Genomic DNA, 24,761 nt, shown 5'->3' with positions numbered 1-24,761 from the left:
CAGATCGTCAGTTTGTTTCCGAGCGCTATTAGCGAAGCATATTCTGCAGAGGTACCAACTTGCCATTTTTTTATAAATGTGGTCAATATGAGCAAATATAGATCATCTAAAGTATAGCTGGTGAAGTGGGGTCAGGAAGCTAACAAATTGTTGTTCCAAAGTCGTATAGACAGAATGTTCGTAGTTAAGCCCATGAAACTCCCTTGGCTAGACATTTAGGGCTCGATGAAACCTCTCACAAGATCTTGCATCATTTTTTGCCGAACATTAAGAGTGATGTTAATAAATACTCTAGATCTTGTGATACTTTCCAATGATAGGAAATCCCAACCAAAAGATACCTAAAGCTCATTTACAACCTATTCCTGCATTTGACGAACCATTTACTAGAATAATGGTAGACCGTGTTTGTCCCATACCTATGACCAAGACATGCAACCAATACTTGTTGCCCATAATGTGTGCGCCGATAAGGTTTCCAGAGCCAATTCCATTACGGAACAGTAAGACTAAAACTCTAGTAAAAGCCTTAATAAAGTTCTTTACAATGTTTGGCCTTCGAAAATACGCCCAGTCTGAACAAGGTTCTAACTTCAAACCTGGGATCTTCTAACAAGTTATGTATGAATTAGGTATTCAACAATTTATGTCCTCTGCAACTCATGCTGCAAGCCGGAGGGGGATGGGGGTTGGAAAGATTTGATCACACTTCAAAGAATGAAATAGGGTCATATTGCATTGATAACAGAAAAGTTTGGGTCGAAGATGTTCATTTATTATTGCTTGTTGTTAGGGAGCGAGTTCAAGAGTCCTAGGTTTTTGCCCTTTTTAACTTGCTTTGGACACATTGTTTGTTGACCACTGAAGTTGTTGAAAGAGAAACTTCTTTAACCGATGCCTCTAAGATTAATATACTTGTTTATGTGTCTGACCGTAAATACAAACTTTCGAAAGCTTGTGAGGTGGCAATAAATAATATTCAGTCTACTCAATCAAAAATCAAAGTAAATTTAGTTGTACCTGTCCCGCACAGTGGCGATTTAAATGACGATGAACAACCATATTGTAATGCGTTTGGTTCAACCATATTTCAGTATTCGGCAATATTAAAGAGCCAGAAGCAACGAATGAGTTAAATCAGCTAATATGTGAATACGTGTATTTGTTCTCAGCTGCTCCAACTCGAACAAACAAAATCTACCATGATGCAGAAATTGTAGATTCTAAGCCTGTAAAACAGGCCCCCTTACAGGATGAACTCTCTCAAGCTGGAGAATAACTTCATTGAACGAAGCAAATGTAACTGGAGTTCGCTTTGCATTCTCGCGCCGAAAACAGATAATCCTTCCCGTATGTGCACTGGCTACAGAAAAGTGAACATTGTCTCCAAAAAGAACTTATTTCCAATACCAAGAATTGATGACTGTACTGACAAAATTGGAAACGCAAATTATGTCACCAAGTTTGACCCGTGAAAAGGATACTGGCAGATTCCATCTACAGATAGAACAAAAGAAATTTCGGCCTTTGGAACTCCAGATGGACTCAACAATACAGTGTGATGCCATTTGGTATGAAAATTTCTCCATCAACATTCCAGCTGTTCAAGAAAATGATAACATCTGATATGGATGTATGTGATGCATACATCCATGAACGGCGTTTGGGGGTGGCAAGTGGAGCGACCGCCCAAGGCCCCGCTCTTGAGAGGACCCCGCTCTTCAGGCCTAAGGTCGTCCTTATGAGTTTGTCAAGCTATATTCTCCCGATACTCTTGCCCCGCGTGGTCATTGTCGGCCCTAGGCCCTGCGTACTCCTAACGCCGCCTCTGCATACATCGACGGCGTCGTTATGTTCAGCGACAACTGGAAAGATAGCTTGGAATCCTGAAATTCTTTGTTAGATTGAGAGAGGCAAATTAAAAAATCAATTTAATTAAAAGTGAGTTTTGTACATACATACATACATACATACATACATACATGCGCGCGCACGCACGCACACATTCATAATATCAATTCTCCTAAGCTATTTTCATGTTTTGCTTATAATCTTAGTACTTTTCTGATTTCAAAGGAAATAGTGTATGATTCATCTACTAACCTTCAAACACATCCACTGGAAGATCACTACTCACCCACAGTATTTGCACACCGTCCCGGTTGTTTGTACCCCCTACCGATTTTTAAAACGAAAAGCATCAAGGATATTGAAAAATACACAAAACATAGTCATTTCATTATTTGATTTATAATTTCTGATCTGACTGTCACCAAGGGGTCTCTAACACTGTCGAATTATTGGCGTTTCAATGCAAACGGAAGCCACCGATAAAAACAAGTAAACAAACAGTTCGCTGTCCATTTCTGGTTTTTATTTCAGCAAATATGAGGGGTCCGCCTCCAATATTTGCAATGTCCACTTTTAATATTTCTAAAGCAAATTTAACAAAGAATAAGGAAGAATTATTGAATATATGCATTCAAATAGATGTACATCAAGAATTTACGGAATTATTTAGATTTTCAAAGAGGTGAAGTACATAACATATTTTGCTTGAAACTATGGACTGATTCAAACAAATATGGCGACAATGCCACTAAAGAAACTCCCGTTTGATATGAAACGCCAACAAGTTGATAATGTTTCGACCCCCAAGCAACAGACAGGTCAGATCTTATAAAACAATGAATGAAATGACTAAGTTTTGTGCATTTTCTATATCACTGTTGCCTTCCTTTTTTAAAATCATAAGGGGGGTACAATCAAAAGGGATGGTGTCAAAATACTACTGAATAGCTACTCTCCCACTGTTTTTCCTAACAAGGACACAATATAGACCACATGCAAATCAGCCCGGCTAGGAGCAAATCAATTTCTCTGGCTGCCGGCCTTGGAACCTATTTTCTTTTTTAAAACAATAATCGTAATCTAGTCTTATAAATAAACAAAACAACTATAACAAAACAAATATAACAACAATAGTTCTAATGGTGTATTTCTAAACAATGCTACTTTTTATTTTTTCCTCAAATAAATCGTAAATAGTAGAGAGTATTTTGAGCATCTTATCCCTCCCTCTGTAACATAGTAAAAACCGGAAACAGAACAGGTATCAAAATGAGGTTGCAGAGCGACAACATGTCATAAAAATTGAATACACAAATGAATTGCATGAAATCAGAATGACTACTTTTTAAGATTCTTTGTATCTGACATTTATATATGACCATGAAAAGAGTAGAATTATATACTAATGTTCGTAAACGAAACATGTGTTTGAAATTCCTTTAACTCATACTACCAATATCTGACTGTCATGTGTAGACCCCAACCATTTCCTTTGATCACAACAAACATACATATACACAGCTTATGCACAAGCTAATATACCTTTATAGACACTTAGCATGGTCTGTCTTCACACCTCTTCGTGCGTCTTGGCGATGTACATATTCTTCTAAGTTTCGAGCTACAACTTTGTTTATTGATTTCTCTCCTCGTGATGGTCTCATGTAGGATTTGCAAAACCCGTGATCTTGTTGACCGCCATGTTCATGTTGCCGGTTCTGATGTCACCGGCTGTGGTCTCCTTGAGAGTGACCAGGTCGTTAATATACTGTACTGCGGCCATTTTGCCCAACCGCGTTTTTTCGTACACGTCCGTGTCTTCGGCGTGTTGTATTTTGTTTGGGGGGGGCGGGATTTACGGCCGCATCCTTCTCTTCAATATTCTTCTTCACCTTCACGTCTTTATCGTCGGCGTATTTCTCTGCATACATGTCCTGACTGATGCGGAAGTTCTCGATAGGTTATGGGTAGAATCGGTCCCAGCTCTATGTATTCATTGTTGTGGATAACCTTTTGTGTAATTAGAATGACACTCATGTTTGGTATCCTGGCTGGTGATCTGGAAGGTGTCCCTGGGTAGGTTTTAGGTCTATTTTACCTTGAGACTTTCATGACCTGGAGGATGTCAATGAATTTGGAACTGGCCTAAAACGAAGGTCAAATGTTTCCATGTTTTATATATGACGTTAATGTCGCCCTTCGAGGTTGTGCCATTGGCACCCATCAAAAGATGACTGTTGTATCATTACAGGTTGTAGATCACGGGATCCTTGTTTTTTTCCGGGGAGATTCGCAGTGGAAGGTACATTTGCTGTTGGTATTTGCCAGCTATTTGGCAGTAGTCCTGGACCGGACACTTTTAACACATATAGCAGGTACTGGAGGTTTTAAAGTCATTTCCGTTGGTCTCGGCTTGGCGAATATTTTGTGAATTCCTTTGAGCTCGTCCTCTAGACTCCAGATAAGGATGGCTACGACTTTTGTCCCCTGGATATTATCAGAGAGTGTAAGTCCGTGTAGCTGTAGCCGCATGATGTCTGGCTCACGGTCTTGTCGGTGTTAAACACAAAGCTAAGCAGGTCTACATCTTCCAGTTTTACCGAGACGTTGAGGGCTCCAAGGTCGGCGTAGATGGTATATGACACCTTGATATGTTTGAACAGGGGTTTAAAATATAGCTTTTTCTTTCCAGGAGTCATTATGGTGGTCCGATGGAGCTCATCGCCGATACTGCGGCAGTTGAGAATCTGGTCCGCTATTTCTAAACACCAGGAAAGTTCTTTAATAAATGCATAATACTGCTTTTCGACGTCGGCGATTAGCAAACTGTGTGTGGTATTACATGAAGGGAGTAGATTGCCTGGTACCAAATAAAGACGTTAAAGGCGACGAGACATTAATTAAAAACTTGGGTTTATCAGATTATAACTCGTTCTGATACTGTGTATACTTACTGACAATTGCGGCGTTGGGGTCGACTGGGTCAAAGGCAGAAAGAAAGGTACATTCAAAGCCAGGAGTCAGGCGTTGGCAGCTGGCTTTGCGTCAAGTCTGTTTCGGGCCTTTGCCGTCGTAGGGCTGACGTTAGCAGTACGGTCTTACTACCGGAGGTTGCTTTCCTATTCAAAGCTGCCTGTACCAATTCAATCTTTTCATTATATTAAGCGTGATTTTAGCCTCCATGAGCATTTTGTTAATTCAATCGCTGTTTTCTAGTTTGCTACCTTATATCAAGCGTGTGTCGTGATGGCTTTTGTGTCCTTTCACACAGCTTATGAACAGTTTTGCTTGGTGTTGTCACGAACTACAGTGTGTTACATGTCATCAAGTTGGCTACGGAAGCGTGTGTGGTTCATTCATTGTAGGTTAGCTGGTTGGCTATGAAGACACGTGCGGCGCACTCGTAAAGGTCAGCGGGGATCCAACTCAGCACCCGCCTATATCCGTATGCATGCAATGTGTAGTACCTGCTGTTACAGGTGTGGCCACACCACTCGAATTTGCCAAATATATTTCAGCGAAATGTGAGTCATTGTCCATGTCGTTAAATAGGTGTGGTGCTAGTGCCGGTATGAGGGTCCGCTGGAAACAATTCTAACCTATTGACTCGTCCTTCTGTGTCATAGAGTTAAACAGTACATGCTCCATAATTATATGTATGTATGTAGATTGTGATTTGTAGATTTTTATGTTCTTCTGCCTTGTTATTGGTCAAATATATGCTTGTTTTTTTTCTGTATCCATTGAGATATCTCCTGCTATGACGTGGTGGAATTTTGCAACTTTTTGCGGAACAAATTGGATTGCTTCAGTTTTTTATATCTGAAAGCATCGACATCAGGTAAATTTTAAATTCAGGTAGCAGTTGCTGCATCGGGAAATAAGCATGTAATGAGTGTCCTTATTTGAGATATTCTAATACATTTGTATGTGTTACATGCCAGAAGGAAATCCTACAACCAGGTGCTGCCATCCATACCATTCGATTTATCTGAATGCATTTAATATGTCAATTGTGTTAACTTGAGCTAACAATTATATTGTATTAAATTGAAAATATGTTTACGGTAGGTTGATAAACTTGTTGGTAGTTTAAAGCTGAAGTTCACCTCTCTACGACAAAACTTGAAGTATTTTTTTATTTTTTTTAAACCCATTATTTAAATCCTCCGGAAAGCATTGTTCTGCTGAGTGTATGAAACTTTCTTGTCTTATGTAAATACATTGTGTCGGTATTTTCAGGGGGGTTGGTTCAATTTTTCTCTCTATATGATTCCTTATTTAAGAATGTAATAAAGTATTATAAACGTTTCAAAGAAGCATAAAGAGATAAAACGTATGCTGTGATGGGGTGGATGGGTGGGTGAGAAATGTGCGTATGCATTACACATGATATTTATATATGAGAGACTGCGTCTGAATGAACAGGAAATTTAGATGTAACAGGGTCACAACTGTAAAGGTATATCATATACGTTGAACGCTGGGTTATATACCTTATACCATGAATTAAACAATATACAACATGTACGTGTAATCGAATATGCGTTTAAGAGGAGGTGCAGTAATTATATTGTCATTGATAATTGGTATTAGCAGCAAACTTAGTACAATCAAACTACTACTATTAATTCTGAAACAGCAAAAACAAAATAGTGGGTTATACTGGCCACAACTAACAGGTTTGTCCGTAACACATCAACGCATATATCTTTAGGATTGTGATGGAATTGTCGCTGTAAAAAGACTAATTTATTCTCAATGCGTGCAGCCCCCTGACACATTTTTTTTTATAGATCTTCTGTGATTCTCATAACCAAGGTATAAAGATGCCTAGGAAGCTCTAAATGTTGCTGTGGCAGTGCAACAATCTCTGGTTGCAAGGCATCACATCTGTCCATAGCGATTTCCGTCCTGAGTCTACCTGAAGACTAAATCTAGTTCACTATCACGTATCTGTAAAAAGAATGGTATAATATTATTTAAAGTTTGAAAACGGTTTTTACAATCAGCAGTAATAATTATGACATATGCTTGTTTTAATTGTTTTAGTCTTTTTAAGAATATCAACCTTAAACTCAAAACTGAGCGTAAAGGATATATATATATATATATATATATATATATATATATATATATATATATATATATATATATATATATATATATATGTGTGTGTGTGTGTGTGTGTGTGTGTGTGTGTGTGTGTGTGTGTTTCATAACCAAATCACTTAAGAAAATATTTGCACCTAAATTTAAACTTTGGTATTTGATCTCGATGGGAATTCTGTACTTGAGGATAACAAACCCTGCATATAGTTTCTACGGTACTTTTACATTCTTCCAGGGATCTAAGGCGGATTGGGTCCTGCAATAATTGAATTATTGTCTGGATTGACCTTTGCATCCAGTCATTTGTCAGCGTCATATCTTCTGCATGCATAACCAGATTCCTGATTTTCAACACCTGCAAAAGAACACATAAACGTAGTGACCATGCTAAATCACGAAAATGATTTCAAGTTAGAAATTTGATAAAGCAGGCACGTTTTTACAAAGATAATAATGAATGTTCTGGCGACCTGTTTATTTTCATTTCAATTGGAAGGTACTTGTATACATCTTTTACAGTGAAATATGCCGGAGTGGACACTTTCATATAAAAGACACAAATTAAGAAAGGATAACATCTAATAACCCCTTTCTTTATTTTCGTTACATTTTAACCTCTGTATAAAGGATATACTTCCATACAGAATGTAACTGCATCGTCCCAGTGGTGACATTTATAAGCAAGTTTCACTGTCAATATAATCCGAAAAATATTGGCATACAATTGGCATTGGCACGCATCCGAAAGCACAAAAGTCAATTTTATAAAAGGGATAGAGGTACAAATGGACATGACCGTCATAAACAAGAACCTCGATCATATAGCAGGCATATAAACATGAAATAAAATCTAATTAGCTACGGCTTGACAGACACATTCACAATCAATCCTTCTGCATGTCAAATCATAGTTGGACATCTCTTTTTAGTACTCTAGACTTTTTTAATGAAAGCATAAAGTCACATACTAACCTCAGATGCATTCCACACTCCCAGCGGGGACAGTTTTCCTGGATAAGTTCTATGCATATAATGAAAATATTTACAGTTGTACATCAAGCTCATAAGGGCCTGGATATCTCTCATCTTTGGATCTGTGTTTGAGGCTCTCTGACCCCGGGGCATAAACACCTTTGTACATTCCCAGGAACTGAACGGCCAATTTGTGACATCGCAATTGTTCCAGCAAATGTATTCCGAAATAGGATCCCTGTGAAGGGATATCAATTGTTGCATATATTCATTGCAAATGTGTGATGGACATGATCTCCGATATTCCCACGCTATGTTCGTTTCATGCCATATGATGTCCCTAGCGTTGCAATAGTTGCAACGAGGCAGTGTCCCTGCTGTTCCTTTGTGGATAATCCCAATTAGGGATGTGTGCATGTCTTTAATTTCCTTCTGAATGAAGTTGCAGAGACCTTCTTTCGTGTAGTACAGGGCCAAAGCAACTTTTATCCAATTCTTGTAACCATCATCCACTATGTTTGGCCTCCTTAAAGCCATATCCACTTACTTAGCGGCTAGATGAAGAGTCCATAGCTGTAACGTACTACAAGCGAACTGAAAAATACAAATTTATGTATGAATTAAATTAGTTTGGTTTTTATCCACCCCTTAAAATTGTCAGCAAAGCGAGATATACCGTAACAATGTCCTTCAGAGGTAAAGTGTTGTACTTAAAATAGGTCGGTGATGGAGTAATTTGATGGTTCGTTCTTTCATAATTAAGCTAAAGTAATTTAAAGAAAATTGATAGACCTATGATTGTCTAGGTGGAAAAATGTTCTCTTTGGTCAGCAGAGGCCAAAGCTTCCGTCAAAAGGCCAAGTGTGCCCGACACTTTGTTTGGGCCATGGAGCAAGTAGGTGATAAAAATTTATTCCAGTAGACATTAAATATTATTTTTGTTCTTAGTCATTTGATACGTCTCGTCCTGGATATTATTGTACATTCCAAGCAATACCAACTAAATGAAACGGGATGTTAGACATCCTTCCTTTATTCGTAACATATGTCAAATGTGAAGAGTTGTTTAATTTGGTATATTGCTGCTAATTGCATTTCAGCAACTCTCTGCGTAAGAAAGTGATTAATAGCTATAGTTAAGTCTGAGTTTGAACTCATGTGCAGAAGTATTATAATATGCGCTTCATAAAATGAAAAGTTTCCATGTCTCTATATCTGGGACGGTTAGTCACGTCTGAATGGTCACATTTTCGTTCACCTCTTGGTGTGTTAATTTGTATCCAGGGACACCCCTCTTGTTCGCAAAATGACATTTTCAGACCAAGTTTATTTTGTCATGTAGATCGTGAGGACCAGTGATAGCTGTTATCGTTGTTGTTGATCTTGAAAATTTAATTTGATGTAAGACATGAAACCAAATGTACATCACCGAAGTGTGAGCCCAACAGCGACCGCTGAAATCAGAAATATTGTTACAGGCATCTGCTAGAATAAACCTCTAAGCAAAATTTACCATCAGCAAAAAATATGTATACTTAAAGTGTCTGTATTCTACACTCGTTTTCTATCGAGGAAAGCTAATTTATGTGCCAGATATTTGACGTTTTGAAAAGAATTTGTTTCAGTAAAGGCATTATCAAAATAGTTTTTCAATATCACATTTGTGACGCAGACAAGGTTTAAATTTAGTGAAGTACTAGCAACATCAGCAGAGGTAAAACTCTCTTAAACGAGAGTGGAAACATAAGATCCACATAACTCCTTGCACCATTCGTACAACTTCATGAATCATGCTGATATAAAAAGGCATAACCTTACGATTAAAAGTTTTGTAAAACACTGTCAATAATGAAAACACTGATTGTTTGGAATTCTTCTTCCTTATTATGTTACGAGTCTATGCTTTTAAAATAAGTAATAGAAATAGTGAAGACAACAAGCTTCGTAAAATTTAACAAATAATTTATTTCCCTAGAAAACAAAGTGAAAAAATAGAAACAATAACATACGGTATTGCTAATTAAATGCAAAAAAGAATTAAAGACCCGAGACCTAGTAATAAAAAGTCCTGAATAAAACTCAGTTCAAGTCCCGAAGAAATCCAAAATTGAAGACGATGATGTGTCTTTTATAGACTGCGAAGTGTTGATGTATCAACAGCCCCTTGCTGAATCACATAAATATTATTCCAGGTTTGAATTCAGTACAAATTCCAATGAGTATCTTTTTCCAAGAATGTTATCAGAGCACTTTTGTATTTCCAGAGAAGATAATAACTTGAATTCAATGATTTGAAGAAAGAAAAAAACAATTCAGCCCAAACTGGTCACGACATAATACAACTTAAAGTGCTAGATGTTAAAGCACGACTGGTAAAATTATCACAGTCACAAGATAATTTAGTTCTCTGCTTGACCTCATGTCACAATAAGCATTTTCTAAAAACAACCATTACCTAATGGATAATAACTTTCTAGAATGATCTAATGAGCCTTGTTTTTCTACAATACAATAGCCTATAAAATTCACTTAGGAATCTCCAAAACCCTGACCATGATCAACAAACATATTGACTACTTCTTGTTTACCTGAATAATAATCCTGATAATAAGCTCATACACATATAAGATAATGAAGCTATTATTAGTTGTTTACATAAATGAAGTTAAAAAAATTTGAAAACGTCAATCAGGTCGAGCAGAAATGAATTCAGCTTTGGACAAGGTCAAGTACAGCAAACAATGTCACACACAATAATGAAATAAAACAAATTAAAACAAACAATCAAACAATTAAATTAAATATACATACCAATCATTATTATTAGTAATAGTAGTAGTATTGTGTCACAGTGTTTGTAATCCCAGTGGTAGTTGAGTCACCAACCCCAAAAGTAGTATTAGTATTAGTAGTGGTGGTATTAGAACTAGTATTACTACTATTGCTGTTGGAACAATAGCAAGAAAAACAAATTATGCAACTCGTACTACTGTTTCTACAGGTTTTATCTTAACTGAATATAATGTTAATCACACATTTATAATCATGATAAAGTCGTTTGGTAAATTGGAGGAGTTTGTTTTCTTTACGCAAGTAACGAATATGTTCCAAAATATCGATGAAATGTTGGTAATTAAATATATTTTATTATATAATCATTTTTCTCCATTAATATTAAATTGTCACAATGTCGTTTTTTAAAGCTATACTGCATCCCTGTATTCCACTAGACGGATCAGCTCTACACTAACAGTACAATCCTAAAATCAAGTCACTCATTACAATTTCCTTAGCAGCGCCTTAAACAGAAGAACTTGTGTTGTGAAACACAGATTAGGAGAATGGTCTTTCAGGAGCTATAAATCTTCGTTATGATGACATGGAATGTTGGACTAAAACTTAATCTATATCTCATCAAAACAATAGTTCATTATACATTTGGTTGTAATCGAACATTACGTAATAAAGGTGGCGCTACAGTTTCGTATTTTGCAAAGTATTAAAGAAAAAGAATTTTGAAAAGGCGCTGTGTGTCTCTCATGTATTGTTCAAAATAACTGTTAATTCCCTTTATTTTAGTGTATGATTGATATGTGTAATATGGGTTATAGAGTATACAGCTTGGCTTTACTTCTGATGTGCACCTTTAAAAAAACAGCTAGCTCAACTTTGTCTTTTTCACTTCCTGGACTTCGGAGGTAAGTTATTAAAAGGTCGATAACTTCTTACATTTATTATATATGGTATTGTCTAGTTTGGCAAAATGGCGTTGTCCCAATTTTAATAAATGCTAAGTATAGTGTACTTTAAACTAATTCAGGCTGAATCTTTGGCACAAGGGAGCAGTCATTTTAGCTAGAGGTGAGATTAGATGATGTACAATTTCCACAAGTACGATATTCAAATAAATTTCAGCCACAGTACATGACAGTAACATGGAGGTATACCAACATTCTCTCCACTCTGCGTGTTGCAACACCACCACTCTCTCAGAAGTTCATATCTGTAGAGCACACACAGACACACCAAAAAAAAATGTTTTGGTGCGGAAATCAACGTATGGAGGGCAGGCAATCGGGTCCAATTCACTCTTCTAAATGCCTTCTTAGAAGGCCATTAACATAACTCATTCAAGATCTACATTTGGATGTGATCTAAGGCCCTTGGTAACGTAATGCTGTGAGAAATCAAGGTCAATAGCACAACGGATTATCAAGGGTAAAAATGTCATTATCATCGTTGTCGTCAACGTAATAATAATAATAATAATAATAATAATTGCAACAACGATACTCAAAATATGGAATGCTGGAAATTAAACTCAATCAAGAACTCGCCTGTATCAAGCTGCATGCTGAATCTAATTAAAATCCAACATTCCTTGCTAAAGAAAAGCTACGGAAACCGAAGTCCATAGGGATGAAATTATGTGCCATTAACTCCTGTAAATTATATCTTGTATGCTAAGAAACTTATTTCAAGTCTTCTCAATATAAAGTTGCATCCTAAATCTGTTTGAAATCCAGCTATTCTTCACAAAGTAATGCTGAGGGGGAAAAAGTCAGAAAACCTGAAAATTAGGGATCACAACTCCTGTAAATTATGTAATAAAGCACTAGAAATCAAACAATTCTACAACTTCTTAATATAAAGACGCATGCTGAATGTCGTAGAAATTCATCTTTACTTAGTAAAGTTATGTGTAGGAATCACTGTTAAGAGTATAGGAAATCAGAGGTCATAAAATGGTTGATTGTTGTCAAAAGCTTTCAGTAGAACTCATTTGGTCTGTCATCAATATAAATTTAGATTAAATAAAACGATCGTTTGTAAAGTTTTGTACTTTGCACATGGTTTGAGTTTTAGAAAAAGAAGAACTACACAGGTTTTCCTCGTGGGCAATCCGGGTTATTTGCTTTTTAAGAAAAAGACCTTATATGTCTTAAGTACTGTTAGAAGAACTGTAAATTGCCTTTAAATAGTTTACAATTCCTGAGAGAGAGAGAGAGAGAGAGAGAGAGAGAATTATAAATATACACCAGACAGAACAGCATATAGCACACTCAGATGCATCATTGTTGGTGATGTGTGCTTAGTCTAGCTACGATGTCGTAACCTCAACTTGATTTGTTGTGGTTGTGGCTACGAACTGATCCCATAACATGTAATGGAGCAAAATAAATCATCACTAAAGTCAGAAAAACAAACAGTGTAGAAATCTACTATATAAGTATAATCATGTTGTGAAAGAAGTTTGGCTTATTTTGAATTTATTAAGCCCTTACACGATAAAATAAATTGGCATGGTTACATTAACCTCACCGTGTCCGCCATGACCCCTTTTCTACGTAAGGCTTGCCAGACCATATTTGGATATTCTACGCTATGTTATTATCATTCAAGTGGCGAATAATGGCTTCTTGGTGGAATTTCAAATTGCCGATAAACCGTATTTACTTTTAATGCGCAGAATTTCTGACTCAAAAAGCGCCATATTTTTTTACTACGAGTTGTTTACGTTTCCAGATAAAGCCTCAATGTTCTTAAATGGCACACAAACAAACGAGGCTGAGAACGGAAGTAATCGTTATTTGAACTAATACGTTGGACGATCTAAACGAAAATATCGGATAAAAAAAGTAAACGAGATTTTGCAACTATTTCTACATTGGTTTTCGATACTTCCGGTATTAAATAAGAGGACTACTCAGTTTATTTGATTATATGCAAGAAATATGTTCAAATTGTTGATATTAGGCTAAAAGAGCGCCGGGTGTGATTCATTGACACGTATATGCTCATGTTAGTACCCTGTCAACGAAGTAGGAGTAAGGGTACTAATATTAATAATATGCTTAAGGCGATGGGTGCCGTTTTCCCGCGGACCTGGGTTCGAGTCTTCGTAGAGTACGGATTAAAAATTATCTAACATGTATGATAGTAGTTGTGTTATATATATATATATATATATATATATATATATATATATATATATATATATATATATATATATATATATATATATATATATATATATATATATATATATATATATATATATATATATATATATATATATATATATATATATATATATATGCAATGCTGGAAATTAAACTCAGTCATATATAACACAAGCATGCATCGATAACGGCGCAAATGCAAGCTGTTCGCATACATCACTTACGGCGCAAATGCAAAAGAGTTTCCCGATATGTGGAGCTTAGAGCTTAACAAGAAACAATTTCCATCCACACAAAAAACATTACACGCAAAAGCCTCGAGAAGTTCTTGACTTCTACATGTTTTGAGCGACCGGTAATACAAACCGTATAAAATGGAGGAAAGAAGGAGGAAAGAATTGATAAAAAGAATTCTAAAACGGGCACACTATTTATGATGCCACCAGCCCAACAAAGCTGTTTAAAAATTTTAAACAAGGACGCATGCCGTAAAGGATAAGTCATACAGGTCATGATGGCATTCGTTACTGACTGTTGCAGCTATTTAGAATTTGATTACACACACCATTAAATGGCAATTATTCCCTTAAGTTCGCCCCTCATCAATCAATATTCTTTCAAATATCTATACATAAATATGCATACGACACAAATCGATGTTAAAGTACTTCGACATGTTTAGACGAGGCCAACCAAAAGGTGCGATACATAGCAAATCGGATTGAATTTCGCATTATGATGTCACAATGAAAGCGCATCATATTGGAGAAAAAAAAGTGAACTATCCCCCAGTAGTAGTAAAGATTAGACCTGACGTCCGCGTTCATTGACCCAATTTAGTGTCAGTCTGCCATTGTAAAAGTCCACAGCACTCGATAATTTTTTCGTCTGGAAGATTTTTTTAAATAACAACTAAGGTGCAGATTACTCAACAATCACTACTGAACAGACTTGGGTAAATCTACCTGAGTATCAAATCTTAGAACAACAACTAATATTTTATATAAGGTCAGTAACGGTGCCTTTGTTACCACGTTCACGTATACTTAGCTGAATGAACTCAATCCGTTTCGATCCTCCCTTCCCCTATAAATAACCGCAGTTCGCTGCAATCCTCGACTCTCGTATCGTCAATGCTGTTCCGTACGGACTCACCCATGTATGTCAGATCATCGTGGACTATTGTCAGCATGACGGATACAAGCGTTTGGAAGAGAAGAATCTATATGGAGAGACAAGGATGTTTGAAGAGGGTTCTGATTTACGGACCAGAAGTCAGACAAAGTTTGAGGAAAAGAAGGAGACCTTAGTGACGTCCACTATGTTAACGGTATGATGTTAACATAAACCCAAAGGCCCTTTTTAGGGCCCCTCAGTGGCCTCGAAAAGAATTAACTTTCTTGCCTAACCCCAATTGTTTTTAATAAATGTTGTATCAGTGTTTATAATCCAAGATATATTCAGATGTTAATTTTCCCTTGACGCTAGACAGTCCCACGATATATTCCCATGTTAATTTTCCGTTGATGCTAGACAGTCCCACATTATATTCCCATGTTAAATCCCCCTTGACGCCAGGGTATCCCGATTCTTGTCGATATGTTCCATTCCCCATTCACTCTATGTTAAATTTCCCCATGTTAAATTCTCCTTGACGCCAGTGTACAAACCCCCTAGTTAAACATTAAAGTCCCCCTTGACGCTAGAGTATCCCCATACACGACTGGCCAACCAATAGGTGTGATACAGAGCAAATGGGATTGAATTTCGCATTATGATGTCACAAAGAAAGCGCATCATATTGGAGACAAAGTGAACTATCCCTCAGTAGTAGTAAAGATTAGACCTGACGTCCGCGTTCATTCACCCAATTTAGTGTCAGTCTGCCATTGTAAAAGTCCACAGCACTCAATAAATTTTTCGTCTGGAAGTTTTTTTTTTTATAACAACTAAGGTGCAGATTACTCAGCAATCACTAATGAACAGACTTGGGTAAAACTACCTGAGTATCAAATCTTAGAACAACCAGGGGCGTATTAACCATTAAGCAGACTGAGCACGTGCTTAGGGCACCAGGGCCGAAGGGGGCATCACAAAGTTGAGAAAAGGGTGAAAAGAAAAAAAAACGAATGAAGATTTGTAAAAAAAATTTGGTAAAACTAGTGCAAATTGATCATAATGTTCTGTTTCTTGATCATGGTGCACCCTAGGGTTATTTTTCCAGGTCTACCACAAGGAGCAGGTGTACCTCTGTCGGTCAGCGTGGAAAGGGGGGGGGGGGGGGCACCAAGATTTGTCAGTGCTTAGGGCACCAGTGAGCCTTAATCCGCCCCTGAGAACAACAACTAATATTTTATAACTGACGTCAAGTTGGTTACTTATTCCTTATTCCCGATTGAATAAGGAATAAGTAACCAGTTACCTACTGAATAAGGAATAAGTAACCAGTTACCTACTGAATAAGGAATAAGTAACCAGTTACTTATTCCCGATTCAACTATGTATACATAAATTTGGTTACTGATTCCTTATTCACATCCAGTTGTGTATTCATTTTTATTTTTAGTTCCATAAATAATTGGTTATAACTTCTTGAAGATTAAAAGCCCTTCAGGGCATGCATTGGTGTTATTCTAACCCAGTTAGAGAAATTAGAGTGTTCTTTGGTGCCAGCTATATATAGCTGACTAGAGATAAATCACGGACTATGTGGAGGAAGGGGTTAGGATATTGATAGGTATACATAATTACTAATTTGAAATAGGATTAAGTACTTGTTGGATGTTGGGGTCGCGTCCTGTTTTGCCTGGCGCGAAATATTAGTATTTGTGTTCGAAAGCTTACTAATGGCTCAAGTAAACGTGAAACCACAAAAAAACCATACAAGTGTGAAATTGGAGATTTCTCTTATGCAGTCATAATGTGCTTAGAGAAGAATTATTTCAAGTATCTACATATTTAGGAAGCCCTCAGTTGACATCGAATGTTGTCTTGAAGTCCTTGGAACTGGGTAAACAAGCATACGGGTAGGTGTATGAAACACGCTCAGTGTGAGGCAAATCTAATAATACTTAGTGCGAATTAAACCCGTACCTAAACGATGTCGATTGCAACTTCTGATGAACAGTTTCTATTCAGGAATCCGTTCCAACATAAGCCAAAGTCATTGAAAGAATTTGTTTAACCGATTTCCAGAAATTGGAGCTACATAAAGGGGGTGGGTGGGTACCGCAAATGCGGCAAGCAGATAATATCTTAATTATACAAGTGGGACAATACGTCTCCTCTTTAAAGAGTTTTGACATGGACTTTTCACTGACATTTTTTCTCTAGGTGGTAGTGTCGAGCCACGAAATAAGTCCTGATGAACCTCATTGAGAGGAATCAGCAAGAAAAGGGGACAACCTGTAGGCACCGGGTATGAAAAAGACGCACAATCTGGATCGATTGAAAAGATTGTTATTATTGAACCCCTAACTAGAATATATCGATTTCAAAGCCTCTCTGAGAATATCTAGTATGGGATCTCTTCCAACTGTACGAAAAGTTTAAAGAAAATTCGTCTACCGATTTCTGGGAATCGGGAGATGAATATATGATAGTTGTAACAGTAACAAAGTCCATTAGCAGATTACCTCTTCAGTCCATATCTGGTTTCTACATTTCACCACTAAAACGACATTGACATTTAGTATTGTACAATATCTTCTAAACATATATATATATATTTGGCTCCCAAAAGCATTTTTGACTGTGTTTGTCTAATGCAAGCGGAAAACGTAAGAGGGTCTTTACGAATACCAGCAGTTATTAAAACCGTTATAATCTATGAACCGATTGCAGCCAAACTTTGCGATACTTGAACCCTTACTCGGAGAATTTCGATTTCGACCCTGTTTGACAGTCGGTAAAGAGCAGCCAATCCCAGCAGTAGGAAACCTTAGAAGAAAATTAGTCGAGACATTTTCAACGAATTCCTGATTAAATAAAAGAGGTCGAGGACAACACATGCGATCAGAATATTATACCTTACGTATATAGTTGGGTGGGCCTCTACGTCTCCTCTTTAGAGAGTTCTGACAATGGATCTTCCTTGATATTTTATCTCTGTGCGACAGAGTCCACCCACGAAGGAAATCCTGACGAATATCGTCGATAGGAAACAACGATGGGTACCGGGTATAAAAAACACTAAAATGTTCATAGGTTGTATCAAACTTTTGCGCTAACTGAACCTCTATTAATAGAATTTTGATTATAACGCCTCTTGGATATTATGTAAATAACAGAAAGAAAAAGTGGAAGAAAACACGTCGAGCCAATTTCAATAAATTCTCGGCTGGATAAAGTTAGCCGAGCAAAACACATGACGTAAAACTTTATATTACCTTTACATTTGAGCTAATACGTCTCCTCCATATACAGTTTTTACACAGACCCATCCTTGATAATGTAATAAATTGAGTATATAGCTCTCCATGTTAAGGATTTCATAGGTTTAAGTGATCACATGGTTGATTTTGGGAAGTCGGTGTCCTCAGAGCCCGACCAATTAACCAACTGCTAGGGAAAAACATCACAGACTGCAGTGTTGATGAGATTCCAGGATGGATGGTTTAATTTTAAAGTGAGTGCAGGTCAGAGTACCATAAGTGTCCCTGTAGATGAGTAGTCCCTATTAAAACCTAACCATATGTAACGATTATGTGAGTGCATGTGCAGTATTCGTGATGGATGGCATGTAAATTCTGCAACAGAGTAATTCCGAAGGGACGGTTCCGTTGTCTGGAGACGTCTTGTGTTGTTGTTATAATGGTAGACATGGTGGAAGGTTATAGGTGAGATATGGCCTAAAAACATAATTTGACTGGCATGAGGCGGCGCAGGTAAAATACTTCCCCGTCTAGGTGATTGAGTTGTATATTTTCAAGGCGTGAAATACTATGGATACTTTGCGGAAATGGAATCAGGAGAAACAGTGCAGCTGTGAAGTTGTGGCGAAAACAATAAAATAAGGGGCGCCTTAGGGGGTACCGGGTATGAAAAACACGCAAATGTTAATAAACGGTATCAATAGTTTGTACTCATGGAAACCTAACTTAAAAAAATTTGATTTCAATGCCGCTTATACTGTTTTGAAATAAGGCCCCTTTCTAACAGCAGAAATTTTTTTAAGAAAATTCGTCTAGCCGATATACTTCTTATACTGTCGTGATTAAACCACTTCGTTAATCCTGAGTTGGATTGAATAAATGTATGTCAGATAATTTTGGTCAAGTGGCGGTCATAGTGAACACATTATGTCATTCATGTATATGGCGTAGTCATTGTTTTTGCAATTCAGTAGCTCAACATTTCTCACGTACTGGATTAGGTTCGTCAAAGCGCTTAGGAGGTCGTTGTCTATATCTCTCGTAGCGTTTGAAGCTGTCCACCGGAATGGTCTACATTCCTTAATCCGACCTTTTTCAGTAAACAGCTACGCAGAAACAAATCCGTCGACATCAGCGCACCTGGCTTCATGTCGTTATCGAGCGCAATTGCTATTCTAATAGGCCCTTCAGAATTTTCTGAAAAGAGTGTAGTAGCCGACACCGCGGGCAAGGCGGTGGGACGCGACTATCCCCACGATCCAAAACCATCCAATATGTCACGCAGTTTTGCGAGTTGCCAAGGTTGACAATGCTGACCTTTGTACACCTCACCATTTAGACGTTCCAGCTCGTCACTCACGAAATGGCCGGATAAATGTTTTCGGGATGGGTGTTTCGGAGCCATTTAAAGTTGGAGATGGTGCTCGCCGTCTCCCCAGGCGGTTGATGGACTTCAGGCCCCACCAGCTAAGGCGTCTAGTGGCGGACATGATGGTAGCTAATTGTACCACGGTTACCGCCGCCCTGGCAGCAATAGACAATGACGTGAGACGAGCAAATTTGGGAATCGAAAAAGATACCGACTTCTTTGTGATTTAAGACGGCAAGGAAGTTTGCTTTGTTGGACACCCGCATGCGAATATCCATGGCCAATTTTCCAGGTTACGAGTTTCTCCAAATGTTAGAGGGTGAGGACTTCAAAATTTCTTTTTGTAGGGCATCACATGCATGTGTGTGTCATGGGTGGACATAAAATCATTTTTGCGGCGGCAGATTGGAAAACAGTTTATAGTTCTCCACCGCAAGAGAAGGACTGAAGATGTGATCTCCTTTTGCTCTTTGCTATACATAACATATATTGAGCTCCTTATCTCTAGAAATCGACCCCAAAATTTTCAATGAATCTAAAAAGTGATGGAACGGATCCATGGACAGAAATTCTCCAAGAGGCGCTGATATCAAACTTATCGCAGTACAGTATATGTAGGTACAAAATATTGATACAGTCGACAGCCATATAACGTGTTTTTCATATCCGATACCCAGAAATACCCCCACCCCCCATTTCACTGATTCCTTTCACTTCGTCAAGATTTATTTCGTGGTTTCAACATATTACCAGACATAAAAACTCAAGAATGGCCAATGTAAAACTCTCTAAAGAGGTATTCATGAGACTATGTATATATATATTCGATTTAATTAGACATCTGTTTCGAAAAGTGTTACTAAAATCTGCTAAAGGGCTGTAACGCTCCACTACTGTGGGTATTCATAACGACATTCCCAGTAATCACTTTGTTCTCGATTAATGCAGTCAATATATCTAGTAGGAGTCAAACATATCCATATGTACAATCTTTAAAAAGAAAGATCGATCACGGGGTCATTTAAGCGAGAACCGTAGGATCTAGATAAGGACAGAAGAGACAATATCCTAGTGGTCATCGTTATAACGATCGTATATTGAGCTCCGGATTTATCGTAATCAGCTTGAAAATTCTCATTTAAATGGTTTTTACTGTTAAAATGGGTCCTTAACTAGATACTGTCCAAGAGACACCGAAATCAGAATCCTCTAAGTAAGGGTACAATTAGTACAAAGTATTGAGATAATCTATGCTCAAGGTGGGTGTTTCATCTCTAGTACCGAAAAAAGCGCCACTTATTTCTCTGATTCCTCTCGAAGAAAATTGTTAATGCATACTTCGTGGGTAGAATCTATCTATCTATCTATCTATCTATCTATCTATCTATCTATCGTAAAAGAAGGGCCCATGTCAAAGATGCTTAAAGAGGGGACGTAAAAGCCCAACTTGATACGTAAAATAAGACATTCTAACGGCATGTGCTGTACGGGCCACATTTCTCTAGCCGTGAATTTCTTGAAAGCGGCTCGACAAATTATTTTTATGTTTTCCTACTGTTGCAACAGATCCCCGAGCTACATACTGTCCAAGAGGCGTTGAAATCAAAATCCCCTAAGTAGTCGTCAAATTACTACAAATTATTGATATATTAGATCAGGGTTCTCAAACACGCGGCCCGCAAGGCCGTATCCTGTGCCCCGCAAAATGATTGGTGTCACAAGGTGTCATGAGAGATAAAAAAAATGGTGCGGCCCTTGGGCCATCAAAAATCTCCTAATGCGGCCCTCAGGGTGGTTAGAGTTTGAGATCCCTGTATTAGATGTACATTGAGCGTGTTTTTCAAACCAGGTATTCACAGGGTGCCCCTTAATTCGCTGATTCCTCTCGAAGAAATTCGTCGTGGGTCGAGGCTAACCCATAGAGATTGTCAAAGAAAAGAAGTGTCTATGTAAAAAAGTCTATTTAAAAAATCTACTTACTGCATGCATTGTATCCAACCCCTTGATCTAGCGGACGATTTCGTGAAATGGGTTCAACAAATATTCATCAGACTTTTCCTACAGCTGGAACACATACCTAGCTAGGCATTTCCGAAGAGACGTTGAAATAAATAGTCTCTAAGTAGAAGTTCAGTTACTAAACATATATTGATACAATTGATGCGTGTTTCTCATACTTGCACCCGTAAGGTGATCCTTATTTCACCGATTCCTCTTCACGAAATTTATTAGGACTTCCTTGGAAGGTAGACTTCCTCCCTTAGAGATAAGTATCAAATAAGGATCCATGACAAACATTGTAAATAGGGGAAGTAATGTCTCAACTGTATACATCGAATAAAATCTTCCAACGGTATGTGTTGTATGTGACAAATTCTCTTCAAACTTTTCCTACTGTGGGAACTGATTCCAAACTAGATAATTTCCAAGAGGCAATGAAATCAAAGTCTCCATAAGTCATTTTATAATTAGATCAAGTTATAGCTCAATTTGATCCACATTTAGTGTGTTTTTCACAGATGGTTCCTCCTAAGGCGCCCCTTCATTCGCAGTTTCATCTCCACAAAATTCGTCAGGACTTCTTCTATCTCCTAGAGATAAAATATCCATGGAGGGTTCATGTCAAGACTGTATAAAGAGTGGATGTAATGTGGCCCACATGTATATAATCTTACGGCATGTGATCTGCTCGACTTCCTTTCTTTAGTTTCTCGAAATCTGCTCCACGAGTTTTCTTTACACTTTTTCTGCTGTTAGAAAGGGTTCTTATTTCGAAACAGTATATAAACATTTGCGTGTTTTTCATACCCGGTACCCCCTAAGGCTCCCCTTATTTTGCTATTCGTCTGCACGAAATTCGTCAGGACTTCCTTCGTAGGTGGACTATATCTCCTAGAGATAAAATATCAGTGAAGGGTCCATGTCAAAACTCTTTAATGGGGGTACGTAATTTCCCATTTGCATACGTAATGTAAAAACGTCTTACAGCATAAGTTTATATATATATATATATATATATATATATATATATATATATATATATATATATATATATATATATATAGACGGTACAACAAAGCGCTCTAACACTTAAAATTAAATATAAACGTTAATGAAACTAAACTTAGCTTATATAAAACGAAAATTACTTCGTGGATCCCCTCTACCACCTCTATATAACATGTCAAAGAAGAGTAAATGTCAGAATTCTTTAGGAGGGTACGTAATATCCAAACTTTACATGTAAGATATGATATACTTACGGCATGTGTGATACCGAACTTCTTTTTCTAGTCGAGAAAATCTCAAAATCGGCTGTACGAATTTTCTTTAAACTTAACTTTTCCTCATGTTGGAAACGATACCGGGTTAGATATCGCTGAAGACGTGTTGAAATCAAATTCCTTTTAGAAGGGGTTCAAATAGTACAAATATTTAACGAATCGGTCCACATTGTACGTGAGTTTTCATACCCAATAACCATAGTAACCCACTAATTTCGCTGATTCTTGTCGACGAAATTCGTCAGGACGTCCTTCTTAGGTCGCCTCTATCCAACAGAGACAAAATCGTAAGGAAGGGTCCCTTTATAAACTCTTCAAAGAGTGAACGTAATGTCCCAACTGTTTACGTAAAATATAATCTTCTTACGGCAGGCAGTGTACCCAAATCCGTTATACAGCCAAACGTTTCTCGGAATCGGCTCGACTAGTTTTCTTTAACATTTTCCTACTGTTGGAGCACTGTTGTGTATATTTGATTTAATTTATATCCTATTTAATTATTAGTCAGCTTTAAAATCTTTTTATTTTTTAATGTCATTATATTTCAAAATAATGTAGTTTCGTTTACTAGGAGATAGTATTTTTTCCAGAAAATAGTTTGACCTTGACTCTTCATTTTTGTAAACATAAAGCTGACCTGGTTCTTGACCTTAATTCAAAACTAGTAACATTCACGCGAACAAGTTATTTTTTTAATTTATTTTTATTGTGGGAATAACAAGGTTGATATCGGGGCTGTTTTGGATATATGACCCTCGACTTGTAAATAGCTTTTAGGGAAGTAAACAACTTTTATTCTCTGAGTAATAAGGATATGCAGGGGCTACGTGATATTTTATATATAAACATGATCACGTGATCCTCTATTTTGCAATTAGACATTTCCAAAATTGCGCATTACTTAGTTTTAATAGTGATACTTAGAGATCGATCTCACAGTCTGGGCTTTTAAACGCTTGATGTCAAGCCGTTTCCTTCTGTTGTAGCCAGTTTTTGAATTATATGAAATTTTTCTTCAGATTATTTGGATTCTAAAAGATTAATTCATTTCTCTGGAAATATTTGTTGTGCTCATACAGAATTCTTGAAATAAGACATTTCGTAAAAAATATTTTTGGGATTTCAAAAACCGGAGGATTATTTCTTGTGTTTCTACAAGGAACTGTAGACAACAACATTGAACAGGATACAGCATACGTCATCGCCTTCCATATTGGATTCTTCGTCGGGACTCGAACTTGAAATCAGTAGAACATTTTATTATTAGGACTTCTAAACTTTTATTCGTGGATTCTTTTTGGAGTTTGTTTTTAGCTTTGATTCTTAAAACCGTACGTTCTTATTCTTTTATTTTTACAGCATTTTTCCAGGGAAATAAATTATTTGTTAATTTTTTCAAAGCTTGTTGTTTTCACTCTTTCTTAAGATACTGTTTATTCGAGCCTAAACTTGTAACATAAGAATTGGGGGCTTATCCGGGATTTTAAATTTTGGCCAAGATATTTTAGAAAACTTTGTTGTCTCTTTTATTTAAATTCCCTATGTTTTTGAAATCTTAGTGAAATTGACAAACATTTTCTACAACGTCAACAAAAGTGGAAATCTTTCTTTCAAAAAAAAAAAAGAAGATGAATTGATTCATCTTTCCAGAAAATACGATCTTTCTGAGGTAAATGCTTCCTTAACGAAACAAGAAATAAGAAATATTTTGGTCCAGCATTTGGCAGAAAAGATTTTTTTTGTGGATAAAAATGCTTTGGTTTCGATCAGTAAGTCTGTATCAGACTCTGACATAAAAGTGAAGGAATTAGAATTAAAGTACCAGATGGAATTGGAG

At 37.1% G+C, this 24,761-nt stretch overlaps 1 protein-coding gene across 1 annotated transcript; it reads right to left on the bottom strand.

Moving 5' to 3' along the window:
- Nucleotides 1-6,771: 6,771 nt before the first annotated feature.
- LOC149773815 (uncharacterized protein CXorf38 homolog) lies at nucleotides 6,772-8,472 on the bottom strand. The gene is made up of 3 exons (XM_089945979.1): nucleotides 7,936-8,472; nucleotides 7,160-7,318; nucleotides 6,772-6,807 (listed from the first exon to the last, which is right to left on the bottom strand). The coding sequence occupies exons 1-3, from the start codon at nucleotides 8,470-8,472 to the stop codon at nucleotides 6,772-6,774; spliced, it is 732 nt and encodes a 243-aa protein (XP_089802105.1).
- Between the last annotated feature and the right edge of the window lie 16,289 nt (nucleotides 8,473-24,761).

Source organism: Sinohyriopsis cumingii, unplaced genomic scaffold (assembly GCF_028554795.1).
Source record: "Sinohyriopsis cumingii isolate HCF-2022 unplaced genomic scaffold, ASM2855479v2 utg000552l, whole genome shotgun sequence".
In the NCBI taxonomy this organism is placed as follows: Eukaryota; Metazoa; Mollusca; class Bivalvia; order Unionida; family Unionidae; genus Sinohyriopsis; species Sinohyriopsis cumingii.
Note: the sequence above shows the minus strand (reverse complement) of the source record. Positions and strands in the feature narration are given on the sequence as shown.